This window comes from Rhinoraja longicauda, chromosome 43, assembly GCF_053455715.1.
Source record: "Rhinoraja longicauda isolate Sanriku21f chromosome 43, sRhiLon1.1, whole genome shotgun sequence".
In the NCBI taxonomy this organism is placed as follows: Eukaryota; Metazoa; Chordata; class Chondrichthyes; order Rajiformes; family Arhynchobatidae; genus Rhinoraja; species Rhinoraja longicauda.
In genome coordinates this window covers 5041804-5060022 of record NC_135995.1, presented here as the reverse complement: position 1 = coordinate 5060022, position 18219 = coordinate 5041804, and the positions used below count along the sequence as shown (strand labels likewise).

General features: G+C 61.2%; 1 protein-coding gene across 1 annotated transcript in view; it reads right to left on the bottom strand.

Moving 5' to 3' along the window:
• The window catches only part of LOC144612190 (hemicentin-2-like), an 80762-nt gene that overhangs the window by 24121 nt on the left and 38422 nt on the right, over nt 1-18219 (bottom strand). Inside the window, exons 12-14 of the mRNA XM_078431748.1 lie at nt 14890-15174; nt 3389-3667; nt 1718-2005 (exon numbers count right to left, since the gene is read on the bottom strand). Coding sequence (XP_078287874.1) covers nt 1718-2005; nt 3389-3667; nt 14890-15174 — 852 coding nt within the window. The remainder of the gene's footprint in view (nt 1-1717; nt 2006-3388; nt 3668-14889; nt 15175-18219) is intronic.

The following is an 18219-nucleotide window of genomic DNA, read 5'->3' as shown; positions in this document are numbered from 1 at the left end:
CAGTGTCCCACGGGCCTACATCGTCTGGGCCTACACTGTCCGGGCCGGAACTGTCCGTGCCTACAGCATCCGGGCCCACAGTGTCCGAGCCCACAGTGTCCGAGCCCACAGTGTCCGGGCCTACAGTGTCCGGGCCAACACTGTCCGGACCTACAGCGTCCGGGCCTACAGTGTCCGGGCCTACACTGTGCGGGCCTACAGCGCCCCCCCAGGCCTAATACAGCGACCTAATACGGTCCAACACTGTCCGGGCCTACATTATCCGGGCCTACAGCGTCCGGGCCTAAAGCGTCTGGGCCAACAGCATCCGGGCCTACAGTGTCTGGGCTTACACTGTCTGGGCCTACAGCATCCGGGCGTACAGCGCCACCCGGCCCACAGTGTCCGGGCCCACAGGGTCCCGGCCTACAGTGTCTTTGCCTACAGTGTCCGAGCCTACACCGTCCGGGCCTACAGTGTCCGGAACTACAGCGCCCCCCCTGGGCCTCAGTGTCCGGGCCTACAGCGTCTGCACCTACAGCGTCTGGGCCCACAGTGTCCGAGTCTACAGTGTCTGGGCCTACATCGTCCGAGCCTACACTGTCCGGGCTAGAACTGTCCGGGCCTACAGCGTCTGGGCCTACAGCGTCCTGACCAACCGCATCCGGGACAACAGCGTACGGGCCTTCAGCGTACGGGCCTACAGCGTCCGGGCCTACAGCGTCCGGGCCTACAGTGTCCGGGCCTACAGCGTCTGGGCCTACACTGCCCGGGCCTACACTGTCCAGGCCTACAGTATCCGGGCCTACAGTGTCCGGGCCTACAGTGTCCGGGCCTACAGCATCCGGGCCTACAGCATCCGGGCCTACAGTGTCCGGGCCTACAGCGCCCCTCTGGCCCACAGTGTCCGGGCCCACAGCGTCCGGCCTACAGCGTCCGGGCCTACAGCGTCCGGGCCTACAGCGTCCGGGCCTACAGCGTCCGAACCTACAGCGTCCGGGCCTACAGTGTCCGGGCCTACAGCGTCCGGGCCTACAGCGTCCGGGCCTATAGCATCTGGGCATACAGTGTCCCGGCCTACAGCGTCAGGGCGGGACACTGTCCAGGCCTACAGCGTCCCGGCCCACAGTGTCCGGGCCGACAGCATCCGGGCCAACAGCGTCCAGTCCTACAGCATCCGGGCCTACAGCGTCCGGGACTACAGCGTCCCGGCCTACAGCTTCTGGGCCTACACTGTCCGGGCCTACATGGTCCAGGCCTACAGCGTCCGCACCTACAGAGTCCGCGCCTACAGTGTCCGGGCCTACAGTGTACGGGACAACAGCGCCCCCCTGGCCCTGAGTGTCCGGGCCTATGGTGGCCGGGCCTACAGCGTCCGGGCCTACAGCATCCAGGACTACGGTGTCCGGGTCTACAGCGCCCCCCTGGACCACAGTGTCTGGGCCTACAGTGTCCGGCCCTGCAGCGTCCGGGCCTACAGTGTCCGGGCCTACACTGACCGGGCCTTCAGTGTCCGGGCCTACAATGTCCGGGCCTACAGCGTCCGGGCCTACAGCGTCCGGGCCTTCAGGCCCCCCCCGGTCCAACACTGTCCGGGCCTACAGTGTTCGGGCCTACAGCATCCCCCAGGCCGAATACGGGACAAGGGCGGTCCATACCAATTTAGCCCAAGATACGGGATGTCCCGGCTAATACGGGACAGTTGGCAACTCTGCAAGGGATGATGGGGAATACTCACACAACACGTTAACAGTGATGGTCTCTGAGCTCATATTGCCAATCTCGTTCTCGGCTGTACAGCGATACGGGCCCGCTTGTTCTGGGGTGATGCCGTCAAACACCAGACTCTGGGCACGCCATCCGTTAACACGGCCGTTGTGATACCAGAAGTATCTGCTCTCAGGAGGATCACTCACACGGCTAGCACACGTCAGGATCAGCCGGTCAACCATGCTCACGTTGTACACAGCCCTCCCGACCTGCACACCATTGACACGGGACTCAATGTGGATGTCCTGGGGCTTATCTGAAATGACAAGGGCAGCCAGCGTTAGACACACATACACACACACATGCTCCCTCCCTCCCTCCCTCCCTCCCTCCCTCCCTCCCTCCCTCCCTCCCTCCCTCCCTCCCTCCCTCCCTCCCTCCCTCCCTCGCTCTCTCTCTCTCTCTCTCTCTCTCTCTCCCTCCCTCTCTCTCTCTCTCTCCCTCTCCCTCCCCCTCGCCCTAAAACATTCACAACTCTCTGGGTGGAAACTTTTTTTAAAAAAACGTTTTAAACGGCCTCCCCTTTATTCTTAGACTGTGTGTGTGTGGCCCCTGGTTCTGGACTCCACCAACATTGGGAACATGTTTCCTGCATCTAGCTTGTCCAGTCCTTTTATAATTTTATAAGTCCTTTTATAATTTTATTATCTCTATAAGATCCCCTCTCATCCTTCTAAACTCCAGTGAATACAAGCCCCAGCCTTTCCAATCTTTCCTCGTACGACAGTCCCGCCATCCCGGGGATTAACCTGGTGAACCTACGCTGCACTGCCTCAATAGCAAGGACGTCCTTCCTCAAATTTGGAGACCAAAACTGCACACAGTACTCCAGGTGCGGTCTCACCAGGGCCCTGTACAACTGCAGAAGGACCTCTTTGCTCCTATACTCAACCCCTCTTGTTATGTTACTCCAGCATCTTGTGCCCATCTGTGGTTTAAACCAGCATTGCCCTGTGACGTTGGTGAGGCCGCATTTGGAGCACTGTGTTCAGTTTTGGTCGTCCTGCTGAAAGAAGGATGTCGTCGAGCTGGAAAGGGTGCAGAGAAGATTGACGAGGATGTTGCCAGGACTCAAGGGGCCTGAGCTACAGGGAGAGGTTGGGGCCAGGCTGGGACTCTGTTCCTTGGGGCGCAGGAGGATGAGGGGCGATCTTATAGAGGTGTACAAAATCACCAGGGGAATAGATCGGGTAGACGCACAGAGTCTCTTGCCCAGAGTAGGGGAATCGAGGACCAGAGGACATGGGTTCAAGGTGAAGGGGGGGGGAAAGATTTAATAGGAATCTCTTTCCACACAGAGGGTGGTGGGTGTATGGAACGAGCTGCCGGACGAGGTAGTTGAGGTTGAACTGGGAGGTAAATAGAGAATTAGGGGAGGGCACCTGTAAATTCTGAATTATAGGAGGGCACCAGTAAATGGGGAAATAGGGGAGGGCACTAGTAAACAAGCCTTTTTCCGCACGTTCTGTGTTTAGTTTATAGATACAGCGCTGAAACAGGCCCCTTCTGCCCACCGAGTCCACGCCGACCAGCGATCGCCCGTTCACACACTAGTTCTGTGTTTAGTTTCAGAGATATTCATTTATCCATATGGGGTGGGAGTTTATCTCGGGATGACGTGCGCTGCGGGGATACTTACGCTTGCCCGTAAGTGTGAGTTCAGCCGATCGGGTGCTTCCCACTGTGTTGGTGGCTTGGCACACGTACTTCCCGAAGTCCGCGTAGGATATGGATGGGTATTCCAGGTCGGGACTCGTTCCCCTCTTGATTTCAGCTCGGTTTCTGTACCAGGTGTATTCATGGACTGGTGGATCCGCTGTAACATAACTGCAGCTGAGACGGACTCTGTCCCCTTCCCTCAACGTGCGGCCTCTCATCCCGTTCACCCACAGTAAGGCGGTGACGTCACGCGGCTGGACTGAGAACACACAGAGAGAGAGAGAGAGAGACACGCTAACGCACAAACAAACACACACTTGGAGCGCAGGAGGATGAGGGGCGATCTTATAGAGGTGTACAAGATCACGAGGGGAATAGATCGGGTAGACGCACAGAGTCTCTTGCCCAGAGTGGGGGAATCGAGGACCAGAGGACATAGGTTCATAGGGGGGGGAAGATTTAATGGGAATCCAAGGGGTAACTTTTCCACACAGAGGGTGTTGGGTGTATGGAACGAGCTGCCGGAGGAGGTAGTTGAGGCTGGGACTAGAGGTAAATAGAGAATTAGGGGAGGGCACCAGTAAATGGGGAATTAGAGGAGGGCACTAGTAAACAAGCCTGTTCTGTGTTTAGTTTAGAGATACAGTGCGGAAACAGGCCCTTCGGCCCACTGAGTCCGCACCGACCAGCGATCCCCGCACACTAACACTACTCCACACACACACACGCACACACGCACACACGCACACACACATACACACACACACACACTCTAGAGAACAATTTACAATCTTTACACCGAAGCCAATTAACCTACAAACCCGCACGCACGTCTTTGGAGTGTGGGAGGAAACCAGAGCGCCCGGAGAAAACCCATGCAGGTCACGGGGAGAGAACGTGCGCACAAACTCCACACAGACAGCGTCCGGGCCTACAGCGTCTGAGCCTACAGCACCCCCCCCCCCCCCCCCCCGGGCCTCCACTGTCCGGGCCTCCACTGTCCGGGCCTACACTGTCCGGGCCCACAGCATCCGGGCCCACAGCGTCCGGGCCCACAGCGTCCGGGCCTACAGCGTCCGGGCCTACAGCGTCCGGGCCTACAGCGTCCGGACCTACAGCACCCCCGGCCCACACTGTCCGGGATTACAGTGTCCAGGCCAACACTGTCCGGGCCTACAGTGTCCGGGCCTACATTGTCTGGGCCTAAAGCATCCGGGCCTACAGCATCCGGGCCTCACAGTGCCTACAGCATCTGGTCCTACAGCGTCCCCTGGCCCACACTGTCCGGGCCTACAGTGTCCGGGCATAAAGCATCCGGGCCTACAGTGTCCGGTCCTACAGCGCCTCTCTAGCCGACAGTGTCTGGGCCAAAAGTGTCCGGGCCTTCAGAGTCCGGACCTACAGTGTCCAGGCCTACAGTGTCCGGGCCTAAAGCGTCCGGGCATACAGCGTCCGGGCCTACAGCATCCGGGCCTACAGCATCTAGGCCTGCACTGTCCGGGCCTACAGTGTCCGGGCCTACAGTGTCCGGACCTACAGCGTCTAGGCCTACAGCGTCCGGGCCTACAGTGTCTGGGCCTACAGCGCCACCCTTGCCCACAGTGTCCGGGCCTACAGCGTCCGGGCCTTCAGCGTCCGAGCCTGCAGCGCCACCCGGCCCACAGTGTTCGGACCTACAGCGTCCGGGCCAACAGCATTCAACAGCCTACACTGACCAGGCCGGAACTGTCCGGGCCTACACGGTCCGGGCCTTCAGTGTCTGGGCCTGCAGCGCCACCCAGCCCACAGTGTCCAGGCCTACAGCATCCGGGCCTTCAGCGTCCGGGCCTGCAGAGCCACCCGGCCCACAGTGTCCGGACCTACAGCGTCCGGGCCAACAGCATCCAGTCCAACAGCGTCCGGGCATACAGCATCCGGGCCTACATTGTCCGAGCCTACAGCGCTCCCTGGCCCACAGTGTCCAGGCCTACAACGTCAGGGCCTACAGCGTCCGGGCCTACTGTTTCTGGGCCTACAGTGTCCGGGCCTACACTGTCTGGGCCTACACTGTACAGGCCTACAGCGTCCAGGCCTACAGCATCCGGGCCTACAGTGTCCGGGCCTACAGCGTCCGGGCCTACAGCGCCCCCCCTGGCCCACAGTGACCGGGCCTACAACGTCTGGGCCTACAGCGTCCAGACCTACATTGTCCAGGCCTACAGCGTCCGGGCCTACAGTGTCTGGTCTTAAACTGTCCGGGCCTACAGTGTCCGGGCCTACAGTGTCCGGGCCTACAGTGTCCTGTCCAACACTGTCCGGGCCTACAGCGCCCCCCGGGCCTAATACGGGACAAGGGCGGTCACGTACGGGACAAACCAATTTAGCCCAAGATACGGGATGTCCCGGCTAATACGTAACGGTTGGCAACTCTGCAAGGGATACAGGCCTACAGCGTCCAGGCCTACAGCGTCCGGGCCTACAGTGTCCGGGCCTACAGCGTCCGGGCCTACAGCGCCCCCCCTGGCCTACAGTGTCCGGGCTTACAGTGTCCGGGCCTACAGTGTCCGGGCCTACAGCATCCGGGCCTACAGTGTCCGGGCATACAGAGCACCCCTGGCCCACTGTGTCTGGGCCCACAGTATCCGGGCCCACAGTACCCGGGCCTACAGTGTCCGGGCCTACATTATCCGGGCTAGAACTGTCCGGGCCTACAGCGTCCAGGCCTACAGCATCCGGGCTGACAGCGCCAACCGGCCTGGGCCTACCAGTCCGGGCCTACAGCGTCCGGGCCTACAGCGTCCGGGCCTACAGCGTCCGGGCTTACACTGTCTGGGCCTACACTGTCCAGGCCTACACTGTCCAGGCCTACAGCGTCCGGGCTTACACCGTCTGGGCATAAAGTGTCCGGGCCTACAGCATCCGGGCCTACAGCATCCGGGCCTACAGCATCTGCGCCTACAGCGTCCAGGCCTACAGCATCTGGGCCTACAGTGTCCGGGCCTACAGCACCCCCTGGCCCACAGTGCACTGGCCCACAGTGTCCGGGCCTACATTGTCCCGGCCGGAACAGTCCGGGCCTACAGTGTCCGGGCCTACAGCATCTGGGCCTACAGCATCCAGGCCTACAGCGTCTGGGCCTACTGTGTCCAGGCCTACAGCAACCCCTGGTCCACAGTGCCCTGGCCCACAGTATCCGGGCCTACATTGTGCCGGCCGGAACTGTCCGGGCCTACAGCGTCCGGGCTTATACCGTCTGTGCCTACAGCGACACCCGGCCGACAGTGTCCGGGCCTACAGCGTCTGGGCCAACAGTGTCCGGGCCTATAGTGCCTCCCTGGCCCACAGTGTCCGGGCCTATAGTGCCTCCCTGGCATACAGCGCCCCCCTGGGCCACAGCATCTGGGCCTACACTGTCCGGGCCTACAGTGTCCGGGCCTACAGCGTCCGGACCTACAGCGCCCCCCTGGCCCACAATGTCCAGGCCTATAGTGTCTGGGCCTACAACGTCCAGGCCTACAGCGTCCGGGCCTACAGCGCCCCCCCCTTGCCCACAGTGTCCGGGCCTACAGCGTCCGGGCCTTCAGCGTCCGGGCCTGCAGCGCCACCCGGCCCACAGTGTTCGGACCTACAGCGTCCAACAGCCTACACTGACCAGGCCGGAACTGTCCGGGCCTACACGATCCGGGCCTTCAGTGTCTGGGCCTGCAGCACCACGCGGCCCACAGTGTCCGGACCTACGGCGTCCGGGCCAACAGCATCCAGTCCAACAGCGTCCGGGCCTACAGCATGCGGGCCTACAGTGTCCGGGCCTACAGCGCTCCCTGGCCCACAGTGTCCGGGCCTACAACGTCAGGGCCTACAGCGTCCGGGCCTACTGTTTCCGGGCCTACAGTGTCCGGGCCTACACTGTCTGGGCCTACACTGTACAGACCTACAGCGTCCGGGCCTACAGCGTCCGGGCCTACAGCGCCCCCCCTGGCCCACAGTGTCCTGGCCTACAACATCTGGGCCTACAGCGTCCGGACCTACATTGTCCAGGCCTACAGCGTCCGGTCTTAAACTGTCCGGGCCTACACTGTCCGGGCCTACAGCGCCCCCCAGGCCTAATATGGGACAAGGGCGGTCCCGTACGGGACAAACCAATTTAGCCCAAGATACGGGATGTCCCGGCTAATACGGGACGGTTGGTAACTCTGCAAGGGATGATGGGGAATACTCACACAACACGTTAACAGTGATGGTCTCTGAGCTCACACTGCCAATCTTGTTCCCGGCTGTACAGCGATACAGACCCTCTTGTTCTGGGGTGATTCTGTCAAACACCAGACTCTGGGCCCACCTGTACACACGGCCGTTGCGGTACCAGGAGTATCTGCTCACGGGAGGATCACTCACATGGCTAGCACACGTCAGGGTCAGCCGGTCATACTTGTTCACGTTGTTCACCGCCCCCCAGACCTGCACACCATTGACATGGGACACAATGTGGACGCCCTGGGGCTTATCTGAAACGACAAGGGCAGCCAGCGTTAGACACTGTCTCTCTCCCTCCCTCCCTCCCTCCCTCCCTCCCTCCCTCCCTCCCTCCCTCCCTCCCTCCCTCCCTCCCTCCCTCCCTCCCTCCCTCCCTCCCTCCCTCCCTCCCTCCCTCCCTCCCTCCCTCCCTCCCTCCCTCCCTCCTTCCCTCCCACCCTCTCTCTCCCTCCCCTCTCCCCCTCTCCCCCCTCTCTCTCTCTCTCTCTCTCTCTCTCTCTCTCTCTCTCTCTCTCTCTCTCTCTCTCTCTCTCTCTCTCTCTCTCTCTCTCTCTCTCTCTCTCTCTCTTTCTCTCCCCTCCCTCCCTCCCTCCCCTTCTCCCTCTCCCTCTCCCTCTCCCCTCCCCCTCCTCCAACTGCAGTGACCAGGCCTACAGCATCTGGGCCTACAGCGTCCGGTCCTACAACGTCCGGGCCTACAGCGTCCGGGCCTACACCCTCTAGGCCTACACTGTCTGGGCCGGAACGGTCCAGGCCTACAGCATCCGGGCCTTCAGCGTCCGGTCGTTTGGGAATACAGTGTCCGGGCCTACAACGTCAGCGCCAACAGTGTCTGGGCCTACACTGTCCGGGCCTACACGGTCCAGGCCTACAGCGTCCGGGCCTACAGTGTCCGGGCTTACACCGTCTGGGCATACACTGTCCAGGCCTACAGCGTCTGGGCCTACAGCATCTGGGCTTACACCGTCTGGGCGTACAGTGTCCGGGCCTACAGCGTCCAGGCCGACAGCATCTGGGCCCACAGTGTCCGGGCCTACAGTGCCCGGGACTACATCGTCTGGACCTACATTGTTCTGGCCGGAACAGCGCCACCCGGCCCACAGTGTCCGGGCCTACAGCATCTGGGCCAACAGTGTCCGGGCCTATAGCGCCCCCTGGCCCACAGTGTCCGGGCCTACAGAGTCCCGGCGTACAGCGTCTAGGCGTACACTGTCCGGGCCTACAGCATCCAGGCCTTCATCGCCCTCCTGCCCACACTGTCCGGGCCTACAGCGTCCGGGCCTAAAGCGTCCGGGCCTACAGCATCCGGGCCTACAATCCCGGTCGGGGCTTACACCATCCGGGCCTACAGCATCCGGGCCTACAGCATCCGGGCCTACAGTGTCTGAGCCTACAGTGTCCGGGTCCACAGTGTCCAGGCCTACAGCGTCTGGGCCTACAGCGTCCGGGCCTACAGTGTCCGGGCCTACAGCATCCGGGCCAACAGCGTCCCCTGGGCCCACAGTGTCCGGGCCTACAGTGTCCGGGCCTACATCGTTTGGGCCTAAACTGTCCGGGCCTACAGCGTCCGGGCCTACAGCGTCTGGGCCTACAGCGTCCGGGCCCACAATGTCCGGGTCCACAGTGCCCGCTCCCCCCTCCTCCCACAGTATACGGGCCTACAGTGACCGGGCCTACAGTGACCGGGCCTACAGTGACCGGGCCCTACAGCGTCCGGGCCTACACTGTCCAGGCCTACAGCATCTGGGCCTACAGTGTCTGGGTCCACAGTGCCCAGGCCTACAGCGCCTCCCTGGCCCACAGTGTCCGGGCGTACAGTGTCCGGGCCTACAGCGTCAGGGCCAACAGTGTCTGGGCCTACACTGTCCGGGCCGGGAATTGTCCGGGCCTACAGCATCCGGGCCTACAGTGTCTGGGCCTACCCGGCCCACAGTGTCTGGGCCTACCCGGCCCACAGTGTCTGGGCCTACAGCGTCCGGGCCAACAGCGTCCAGTCCTATAGCGTCCGGGCCTGCAGCATCCGGGCCTGCAGCGTCCGGGCCTACGGCGTCTGGGCCTACATTGTCCTGGCCGGAACTGTCCGGGCCTACAGCGCCACCGTCTGGGCCTACAGCGCCACCCGGCCCACAGTGTCCGGGCCTACAGCATCTGGGCCAACAGTGTCCGGGCCTACAGTGTCCCGGCGTACAGCGTCTAGGCCTACACTGTCCAGGCCTACACTGTCCGGGCCTACAGCATCCAGGCCTTCAGCACCCCCCGGCCCACACTGTCCGGGCCTACAGCGTCCGGGCCTAAAGCGTCCAGGCCTATAATCCCGGTCCGGGCTTACACCGTCCGGGCCTACAGCGTATGGGCCTACAGTGTCCGGGTCCACAGTGTCCAGGCCTACAGCGTCTGGGCCTACAGCGTCCGGGCCTACAGTGTCCGGGCCTACAGCGTCCGGGCCAACAGCGTCCCCTGGGCCCACAGGGTCCGGGCCAACAGTGTCCGGGCCTACATCGTCTGGGCCTAAACTGTCCGGGCCTACAGCGTCCGGGCCTACAGCGTCTGGGCCTACAGCGTCCGGGCCCACAATGTCCGGGTCCACAGTGCCCGCTCCCCCCTCCTCCCACAGTATACGGGCCTACAGTGACCGGGCCTACAGTGACCGGGCCCTACAGCGTCCGGGCCTACACTGTCCAGGCCTACAGCATCTGGGCCTACAGTGTCTGGGTCCACAGTGCCCAGGCCTACAGCGCCTCCCTGGCCCACAGTGTCCGGGCGTACAGTGTCCGGGCCTACAGCGTCAGGGCCAACAGTGTCTGGGCCTACACTGTCCGGGCCGGGAATTGTCCGGGCCGACAGCATCCGGGCCTACAGTGTCTGGGCCTACCCGGCCCACAGTGTCTGGGCCTACCCGGCCCACAGTGTCTGGGCCTACAGCGTCCGGGCCAACAGCGTCCGGGCCAACAGCGTCCAGTCCTATAGCGTCCGGGCCTGCAGCGTCCGGGCCTACGGAGTCTGGGCCTACATTGTCCTGGCCGGAACTGTCCGGGCCTACAGCGCCACCGTCTGGGCCTACAGCGCCACCCGGCCCACAGTGTCCGGGCCTACAGCATCTGGGCCAACAGTGTCCGGGCCTACAGTGTCCCGGCGTACAGCGTCTAGGCCTACACTGTCCAGGCCTACACTGTCCGGGCCTACAGCATCCAGGCCTTCAGCACCCCCCGGCCCACACTGTCCGGGCCTACAGCGTCCGGGCCTACAGCGTCCGGGCCTACAGCGTCCGGGCCTAAAGCGTCCAGGCCTATAATCCCGGTCCGGGCTTACACCGTCCGGGCCCACAGTGTCTGGGCCTACAGCGTCCGGGCCAACAGCGTCCGGGCCAACAGCGTCCAGTCCTATAGCGTCCGGGCCTGCAGCGTCCGGGCCTACGGAGTCTGGGCCTACATTGTCCTGGCCGGAACTGTCCGGGCCTACAGCGCCACCGTCTGGGCCTACAGCGCCACCCGGCCCACAGTGTCCGGGCCTACAGCATCTGGGCCAACAGTGTCCGGGCCTACAGTGTCCCGGCGTACAGCGTCTAGGCCTACACTGTCCAGGCCTACACTGTCCGGGCCTACAGCATCCAGGCCTTCAGCACCCCCCGGCCCACACTGTCCGGGCCTACAGCATCCGGGCCTACAGCGTCCGGGCCTAAAGCGTCCAGGCCTATAATCCCGGTCCGGGCTTACACCGTCCAGGCCTACAGCGTCTGGGCCTACAGCGTCCGGGCCTACAGTGTCCGGGCCTACAGCGTCCGGGCCAACAGCGTCCCCTGGGCCCACAGTGTCCGGGCCAACAGTGTCCGGGCCTACATCGTCTGGGCCTAAACTGTCCGGGCCTACAGCGTCCGGGCCTACAGCGTCTGGGCCTACAGCGTCCGGGCCCACAATGTCCGGGTCCACAGTGCCCGCTCCCCCCTCCTCCCACAGTATACGGGCCTACAGTGACCGGGCCTACAGTGACCGGGCCTACAGTGACCGGGCCCTACAGCGTCCGGGCCTACACTGTCCAGGCCTACAGCATCTGGGCCTACAGTGTCTGGGTCCACAGTGCCCAGGCCTACAGCGCCTCCCTGGCCCACAGTGTCCGGGCGTACAGTGTCCGGGCCTACAGCGTCAGGGCCAACAGTGTCTGGGCCTACACTGTCCGGGCCGGGAATTGTCCGGGCCGACAGCATCCGGGCCTACAGTGTCTGGGCCTACCCGGCCCACAGTGTCTGGGCCTACCCGGCCCACAGTGTCTGGGCCTACCCGGCCCACAGTGTCTGGGCCTACCCGGCCCACAGTGTCTGGGCCTACCCGGCCCACAGTGTCTGGGCCTACAGCGTCCGGGCCAACAGCGTCCAGTCCTATAGCGTCCGGGCCTGCAGCGTCCGGGCCTACAGCGTCTGGGCCTACACTGTCCGGGCCTACACTGTCCGGGCCTACACTGTCCAGGCCTACAAGGTCCAGGCCTACAAGGTCCAGGCCTACAGCATCCGGGCCTACAGTGTCCGGGCCTACAGTGTCCGGGCCTACACCGTCTGGGCCTACAGCGTCCGGGCCTACAGCATCCGGGCCTACAGCGTCCAGGCCTACAGCATCTGGGCCCACAGTGTCCGGGCCTACAGTGTCCGGGCCTACAGTGCCCGGGCCTACATCGTCTACATTGTCCTGGCCGGAACTGTCCGGGCCTACAGCGCCACCGTCTGGGCCTACAGCGCCACCCGGCCCACAGTGTCCGGGCCCACAGTGTCCGGGCCTACTGCATCTGGGCCAACAGTGTCCGGGCCTACAGTGTCCCGGCGTACAGCGTCTAGGCCTACACTGTCCAGGCCTACACTGTCCGGGCCTACAGCATCCAGGCCTTCAGCACCCCCCGGCCCACACTGTCCGGGCCTACAGCGTCCGGGCCTAAAGCATCCGGGCCTATAATCCCGGTCCGGGCTTACACCTGGCCCACAGTGTCCGGGCCTACAGTGTCCGGGCCTACAGTGTCCGGGCCTACATTGTCCGGGCCTACATTGTCTGGGCCTACACAGACCAGGCGGGAACTGTCCGGGCCTACACGGTCCGTGCCTTCAGCGTCCGGGCCTACAGCGTCCGGGCCTATAGCGTCCGGGCCTACAGCGTATGGGCCTACAGTGTCTGGGTCCACAGTGTCCAGGCCTACAGCGTCTGGGCCTACAGCGTCCAGGCCTACAGTGACCGGGCCTACAGCGTCCGGGCCTACAGCGCCTCCCTGGCCCACAGTGTCCGGGCCTACAGTGTCCGGGCCTACAGTGTCCGGGCCTACATTGTCCGGGCCTACATTGTCTGGGCCTACACAGACCAGGCGGGAACTGTCCGGGCCTACACGGTCCGTGCCTTCAGCGTCCGGGCCTACAGCGTCCGGGCCTACAGCGCCACCCGGCCCACAGTGTCCGGGCCTACAGCATCCGGGCCAACAGCATCCAGTCCTACCGCGTCCGGGCCTACACTGTCCGGGCCTACATTGTCGGGCCTACAGCGTCTGGGCCAACAGCGTCCCCTGGGCGCACAGTGTCCGGGCCTACAGTGTCCGGGCCTACATCGTCTCAGCCTACACTGTCCAGGCCTACAGCGTCCGGGCCTACAGCGTCTGGGCCTACAGCGTCCGGGCCTACAGCTCCAGGCCCATAATGTCCGCGTCCACAGTGCCTGCTCTGTGGACACTGTGGACCCTCCCACAGTATCCGGGCCTACAGTGGCCGGGCCTACAGCGTCCGGGCCTACACTGTCCGGGCCTAAAGCATCCGGGCCTACAGCGTCTGGGCCTACAGTGTCCGGGTCCACAGTGCCCAGGCCTACAGCGTCCGGGCCTACAGCGTCCGGGCCTACAGCGTCCGGGCCTACAGCGTCTGGGCTTACACCCTTTGGGCCTACACTGTCTGGGCCGGAACGGTCCAGGCCTACAGCATCTGGGCCTACAGCGTCCGGTCGTCTGGGCCTACAGTGTCTGGGCCTACAGCGTCTGGGCCTACAGCGCCACCCTGGCCCACAGTGTCCGGGCGTACAGTGTCCGGGCGTACAGCGTCAGGGCCAACAGTGTCTGGGCCTACACTGTCCGGGCCGGAATTGTCCGGACCTACAGCATCCGGGCCTACAGTGTCCGGGCATACAGCGCCCCCCTGGCCCACAGTGTCTAGGCCCACAGTGTCCGGGCCTACAGTGTCCAGGCCTACATCGTCTGGGCCTACACTGTCCGGGTTGGAACTGTCCGGGCCTACAGCGTCCGGGCTGACAGTGCCAACCGGCCCACAGTGTCCGGGCCTACAGCGTCCGGGCTTACACCGTCTGGGCCTACACTGTCCAGACCTACAGTGTCTGGGCCTACACGTCCGGGCCTACAGAATCCGGGCTTACACCGTCTGGACCTACAGTGTCCGGGCCTACAGCATCCGGGCCTACAGCGTCCAGGCCTACAGCATCTGTGCCCACAGTGTCCGGGCCTACAGTGCCCGGCCCTACATCATCTGGGCCTACATTGTCCTGGCCGGAACTGTCCGGGCCTACAGCGCCACCGTCTGGGCCTACAGTGCCACCCGGCCCACAGTGTCCGGGCCTACAGCGTCTGGGCCAACAGTGTCCGGGCCAACAGTGTCCGGGCCTATAGCTCCCCCTGGCCCATAGTGTCCGGGCCTACAGTGTCCCGGCGTACAGCTTTAAGGCCTACACTGTCCAGGCCTACACTGTCCGGGCCTACAGCATCCAGGCATTCAGCGCCCCCCGGCCCACACTGTCCGGGCCTACAGCATCCGGGCCTACACCGTCCGGGCCTACACCGTCCGGGCCTACACTGTCGGGCCTACAGCATCTGGGCCAACAGCGTCTGGGCCTACAGCGCCCCCTGGGCCCACAGTGTCCGGGCCTACATCGTCTGGGCCTACACTGTCTGGGCCTACAGCGTCCGGGCCTACAGCGTCTGGGCCTACAGCGTCCGGGCCCACAGTGTCCGGGCCTACATCTTCTGGGCCTACACAGTCCATGCCTACATTGTCCGGGTCTACATCTTCTGGGCCTACACTCCCCGGGCCGGAACTGTACGGGCCTACAGCGTCGGGCCTATATCGCCACCCGGCCCACAGTGTCTGGGCCTACACTGTCCGTAGCGCCCCAGGCCTAATACGGGACAAGGGCGTCCATACCAATTTAGCCCAAGATACGGGATGTCCCGGCTAATACGGGACGGTTGGCAACTCTGCAAGGGATGGTGGGGAATACTCACACAACACGTTAACAGTGATGGTCTCTGAGCTCACACTGCCAATCTCGTTCTCGGCTGTACAGCGATACAGACCCGCTTGTTCTGGGGTGATTCTGTCAAACACCAGACTCTGGGCCGACCCGTACACACGGCCGTTGCGGTACCAGGAGTATCCGCTCACGGGAGGATCACTCACATGGCTAGCACACGTCAGGCTCAGCCTGCCATACTTGTTCACGTTGTTCACCGCCCCCCCGACCTGCACATCATTGACACGGGACTCAATGTAGACGCCCTGGGGCTTATCTAAAACGACAAGGGCAGCCAGCATTAGACACACTCACACACACATGCTCCCTCCCTCATCCCTCCCTCCCTCCCTCCCTCCCTCCCTCACTCCCTCCCTCTCAAATCCCTCCCTCTCTCTCTCCCTCTCTCTCTTTCTCTCTCTCCCTCCCTCCCTCAGTATGGCGCTCCCTCCTACCCACCCTGGTTCATTAGGGACAGTCAACACGGTTTAAGGTCAAATTAGTTTAGAGACACAGTGCAGAAACAGGCCCTTCAGCCCACCGAGTCCATGCCGACCAGCGATCCCCGCACACTAACACTATCCCCCACAGACACGCACACACACACACACACACACACACACACACACACACACACACACACACACACACACACACACACACACACACACAAACATACACACTGGGGGACAATTTACAGACACCAATTAACCTACAAACCCGCTCGTCTTTGGAAACATAGAAACATAGAAAATAGGTGCAGGTTAATAGGTGCAGGAGGAGGCCATTCGGCCCTTTGAGCCTAGCACCGCCATTCACTGTGATCGCGGCTGATCGTCCACAATCAGTAACCCGTGCCTGCCTTCTCTCCATATCCCTTGATTCCACTAGCCCCTAGAGCTCTATCTAACTCTCTCTTAAATCCATCCAGTGAATCGGCCTCCACTGCCCTCTGTGGCTGAGAATCCCACACATTCACAACTCTCTGGGTGGGAAAGTTTCTTTCTCACCTCAGTTTTAAACGGCCTCCCCTTTATTCTTAGACTGTGTGTGTGTGGCCCCTGGTTCTGGACTCCCCCAACGTTGGAAACATGTTTCCTGCATCTAGCTTGTCCAGTCCTTTTATAATTTTACACGTCTCTATATAAGATCCCCCTCTCATCCTTCTAAACTCCAGTGAATACAAGCCCCAGTCTTTCCAATCTTTCCTCGTACGACAGTCCCGCCATCCCGGGGATTAACCTGGTGAACCTACGCTGCACTGCCTCAATAGCAAGGACGTCCTTCCTCAAATTAGGAGACCAAAACTGCACACAGTACTCCAGGTGCGGTCTCACCAGGGCCCTGTACAACTGCAGAAGGACCTCTTGAGTACTCCTGTACTCAACTCCTCTTGTTATGTTACTCCAGCATCTTGTGCCCATCTTCGGTTTAAACCTGCATTGCTCTGTGACGCTGGTGAGACCTCATTTGGAGCAGTGTGTTCAGTTTTGGTCGTCCTGCTGAAGGAAGGATGTCGTCGAGCTGGAAAGGGCGCGGAGAAGATTCACGAGGATGTTGCCAGGACTCGAGGGGCCTGAGCTACAGGGAGAGGTTGGGGCCAGGCTGGGACTCTATTCCTTGGAGCGCAGGAGGATGAGGGGCGATCTTATAGAGGTGTACAATATCACGAGGGGAATAGATCGGGTAGACGCACAGAGTCTCTTGCCCAGAGTAGGGGAATCGAGGACCAGAGGACATGGGTTGAAGGTGAGAGGGGGGGGGGAGATTTAATGGGAATCTGAGGGGTAACTTTTCCACACAGAGGGTGGTGGGTGTATGGAACGAGCTGCCGGAGGAGGTAGTTGAGGCTGGGACTAGAGGTAAATAGAGAATTAGGGGAGGGCACCAGTAAATAGACAATAGACAATAGACAATAGGTGCAGGAGGAGGCCATTCGGCCCTTCGAGCCAGCACCGCCATTCACTGTGATCATGGCTGATCATTCTCAATCAGTACCCCGTTCCTGCCTTCTCCCCATACCCCCTGACTCCGCTATCCTGTTACTGCTATCCAAATGCTCCGCAATTTTGTCTTTTATAATTGACTCCAGCATCTTCCCCACCACTGATGTTAGTCTAACTGGTCTATAATTTCCCGTTTTCTCTCTCCCTCCTTTCTTAAAAAGTGGGACAACATTAGCTACCCTCCAATCCGCAGGAACTGATCCTGAATCTATAGAACATTGGAAAATGATCACCAATGTGTCCACAATTTCTAGCGCCACCTCCTTAAGTACTCTGGGATGCAGACCATCAGGCCCTGGGGATTTATCAGCCTTCAGTCCCATCAGTCTACCCAACACCATTTCCTACCTAATGTGGATTTCCTCCAGTTCCTCTGTCACCCTAGGATCTCTGGCCACTAGAACATCTGGGAGATTGTTTGTATCCTCCTCAGTGAAGACAGATCCAAAGTACCGGTTCAACTCGTCTGCCATTTCCTTGTTCCCCATAATAAATTCCCCCGCTTCTGTCTTCAAGGGACCCACATTTGCCTTGACTATTTTTTTCCTCTTCACATACCTAAAAAAGCTTTTACTATCCTCCTTTATATTATTGGCTAGTTTACCCTCGTACCTCATCTTTTCTCCCCGTATTGCCTTCTTAGTCATCTTCTGTTGCTCTTTAAAAGAGTCCCAATCCTCTGGCTTCCCACTCTTCTTTGCTATGTTATACTTCTTCCCTTTTATTTTTATGCTGTCCCTGACTTCCCTCGTCAGCCACGGGTGCCTCTTACTCCCCTTGGAATCTTTCCTCCTCTTTGGGATAAATTGATCCTGCAACCTCTGCATTATTCCCAGGAATACCTGCCATTGCTGTTCTACCGTCTTCCCTGCTAGGGCCTCCTTCCAGTCAATTTTGGCCAGCTCCTGCCTCATGCCTCTGTAACCCCCTTTGCTATACTGTAATACTGACACTTCCGATTTTCCCTTCTCCCTCTCAATTTGTAGAGTAAAACTTATCACATTGTGATCACTGCTTCCTAAGGGCTCTTTTACCTCGAGTCCCCTTATCAGATCAGGATCATTACACAACACTAAATCTAGAATTGCCTTCTCCCTAGTAGGCTCCAGTACAAGCTGTTCTAGAATTAGGGGAGGGCATTAGTAAGCAAGCCTTTTTCCGCACTAGTTCTATGTTTAGTTCTTAGATACAGCGCGGAAACAGGCCCTTCGGCCCACCGAGTCCGCGCCGACCAGCGATCCCCGCACACACACACTATCACACACTATCACACACACACACACACACACACACACACACACACGCACGCACGCACG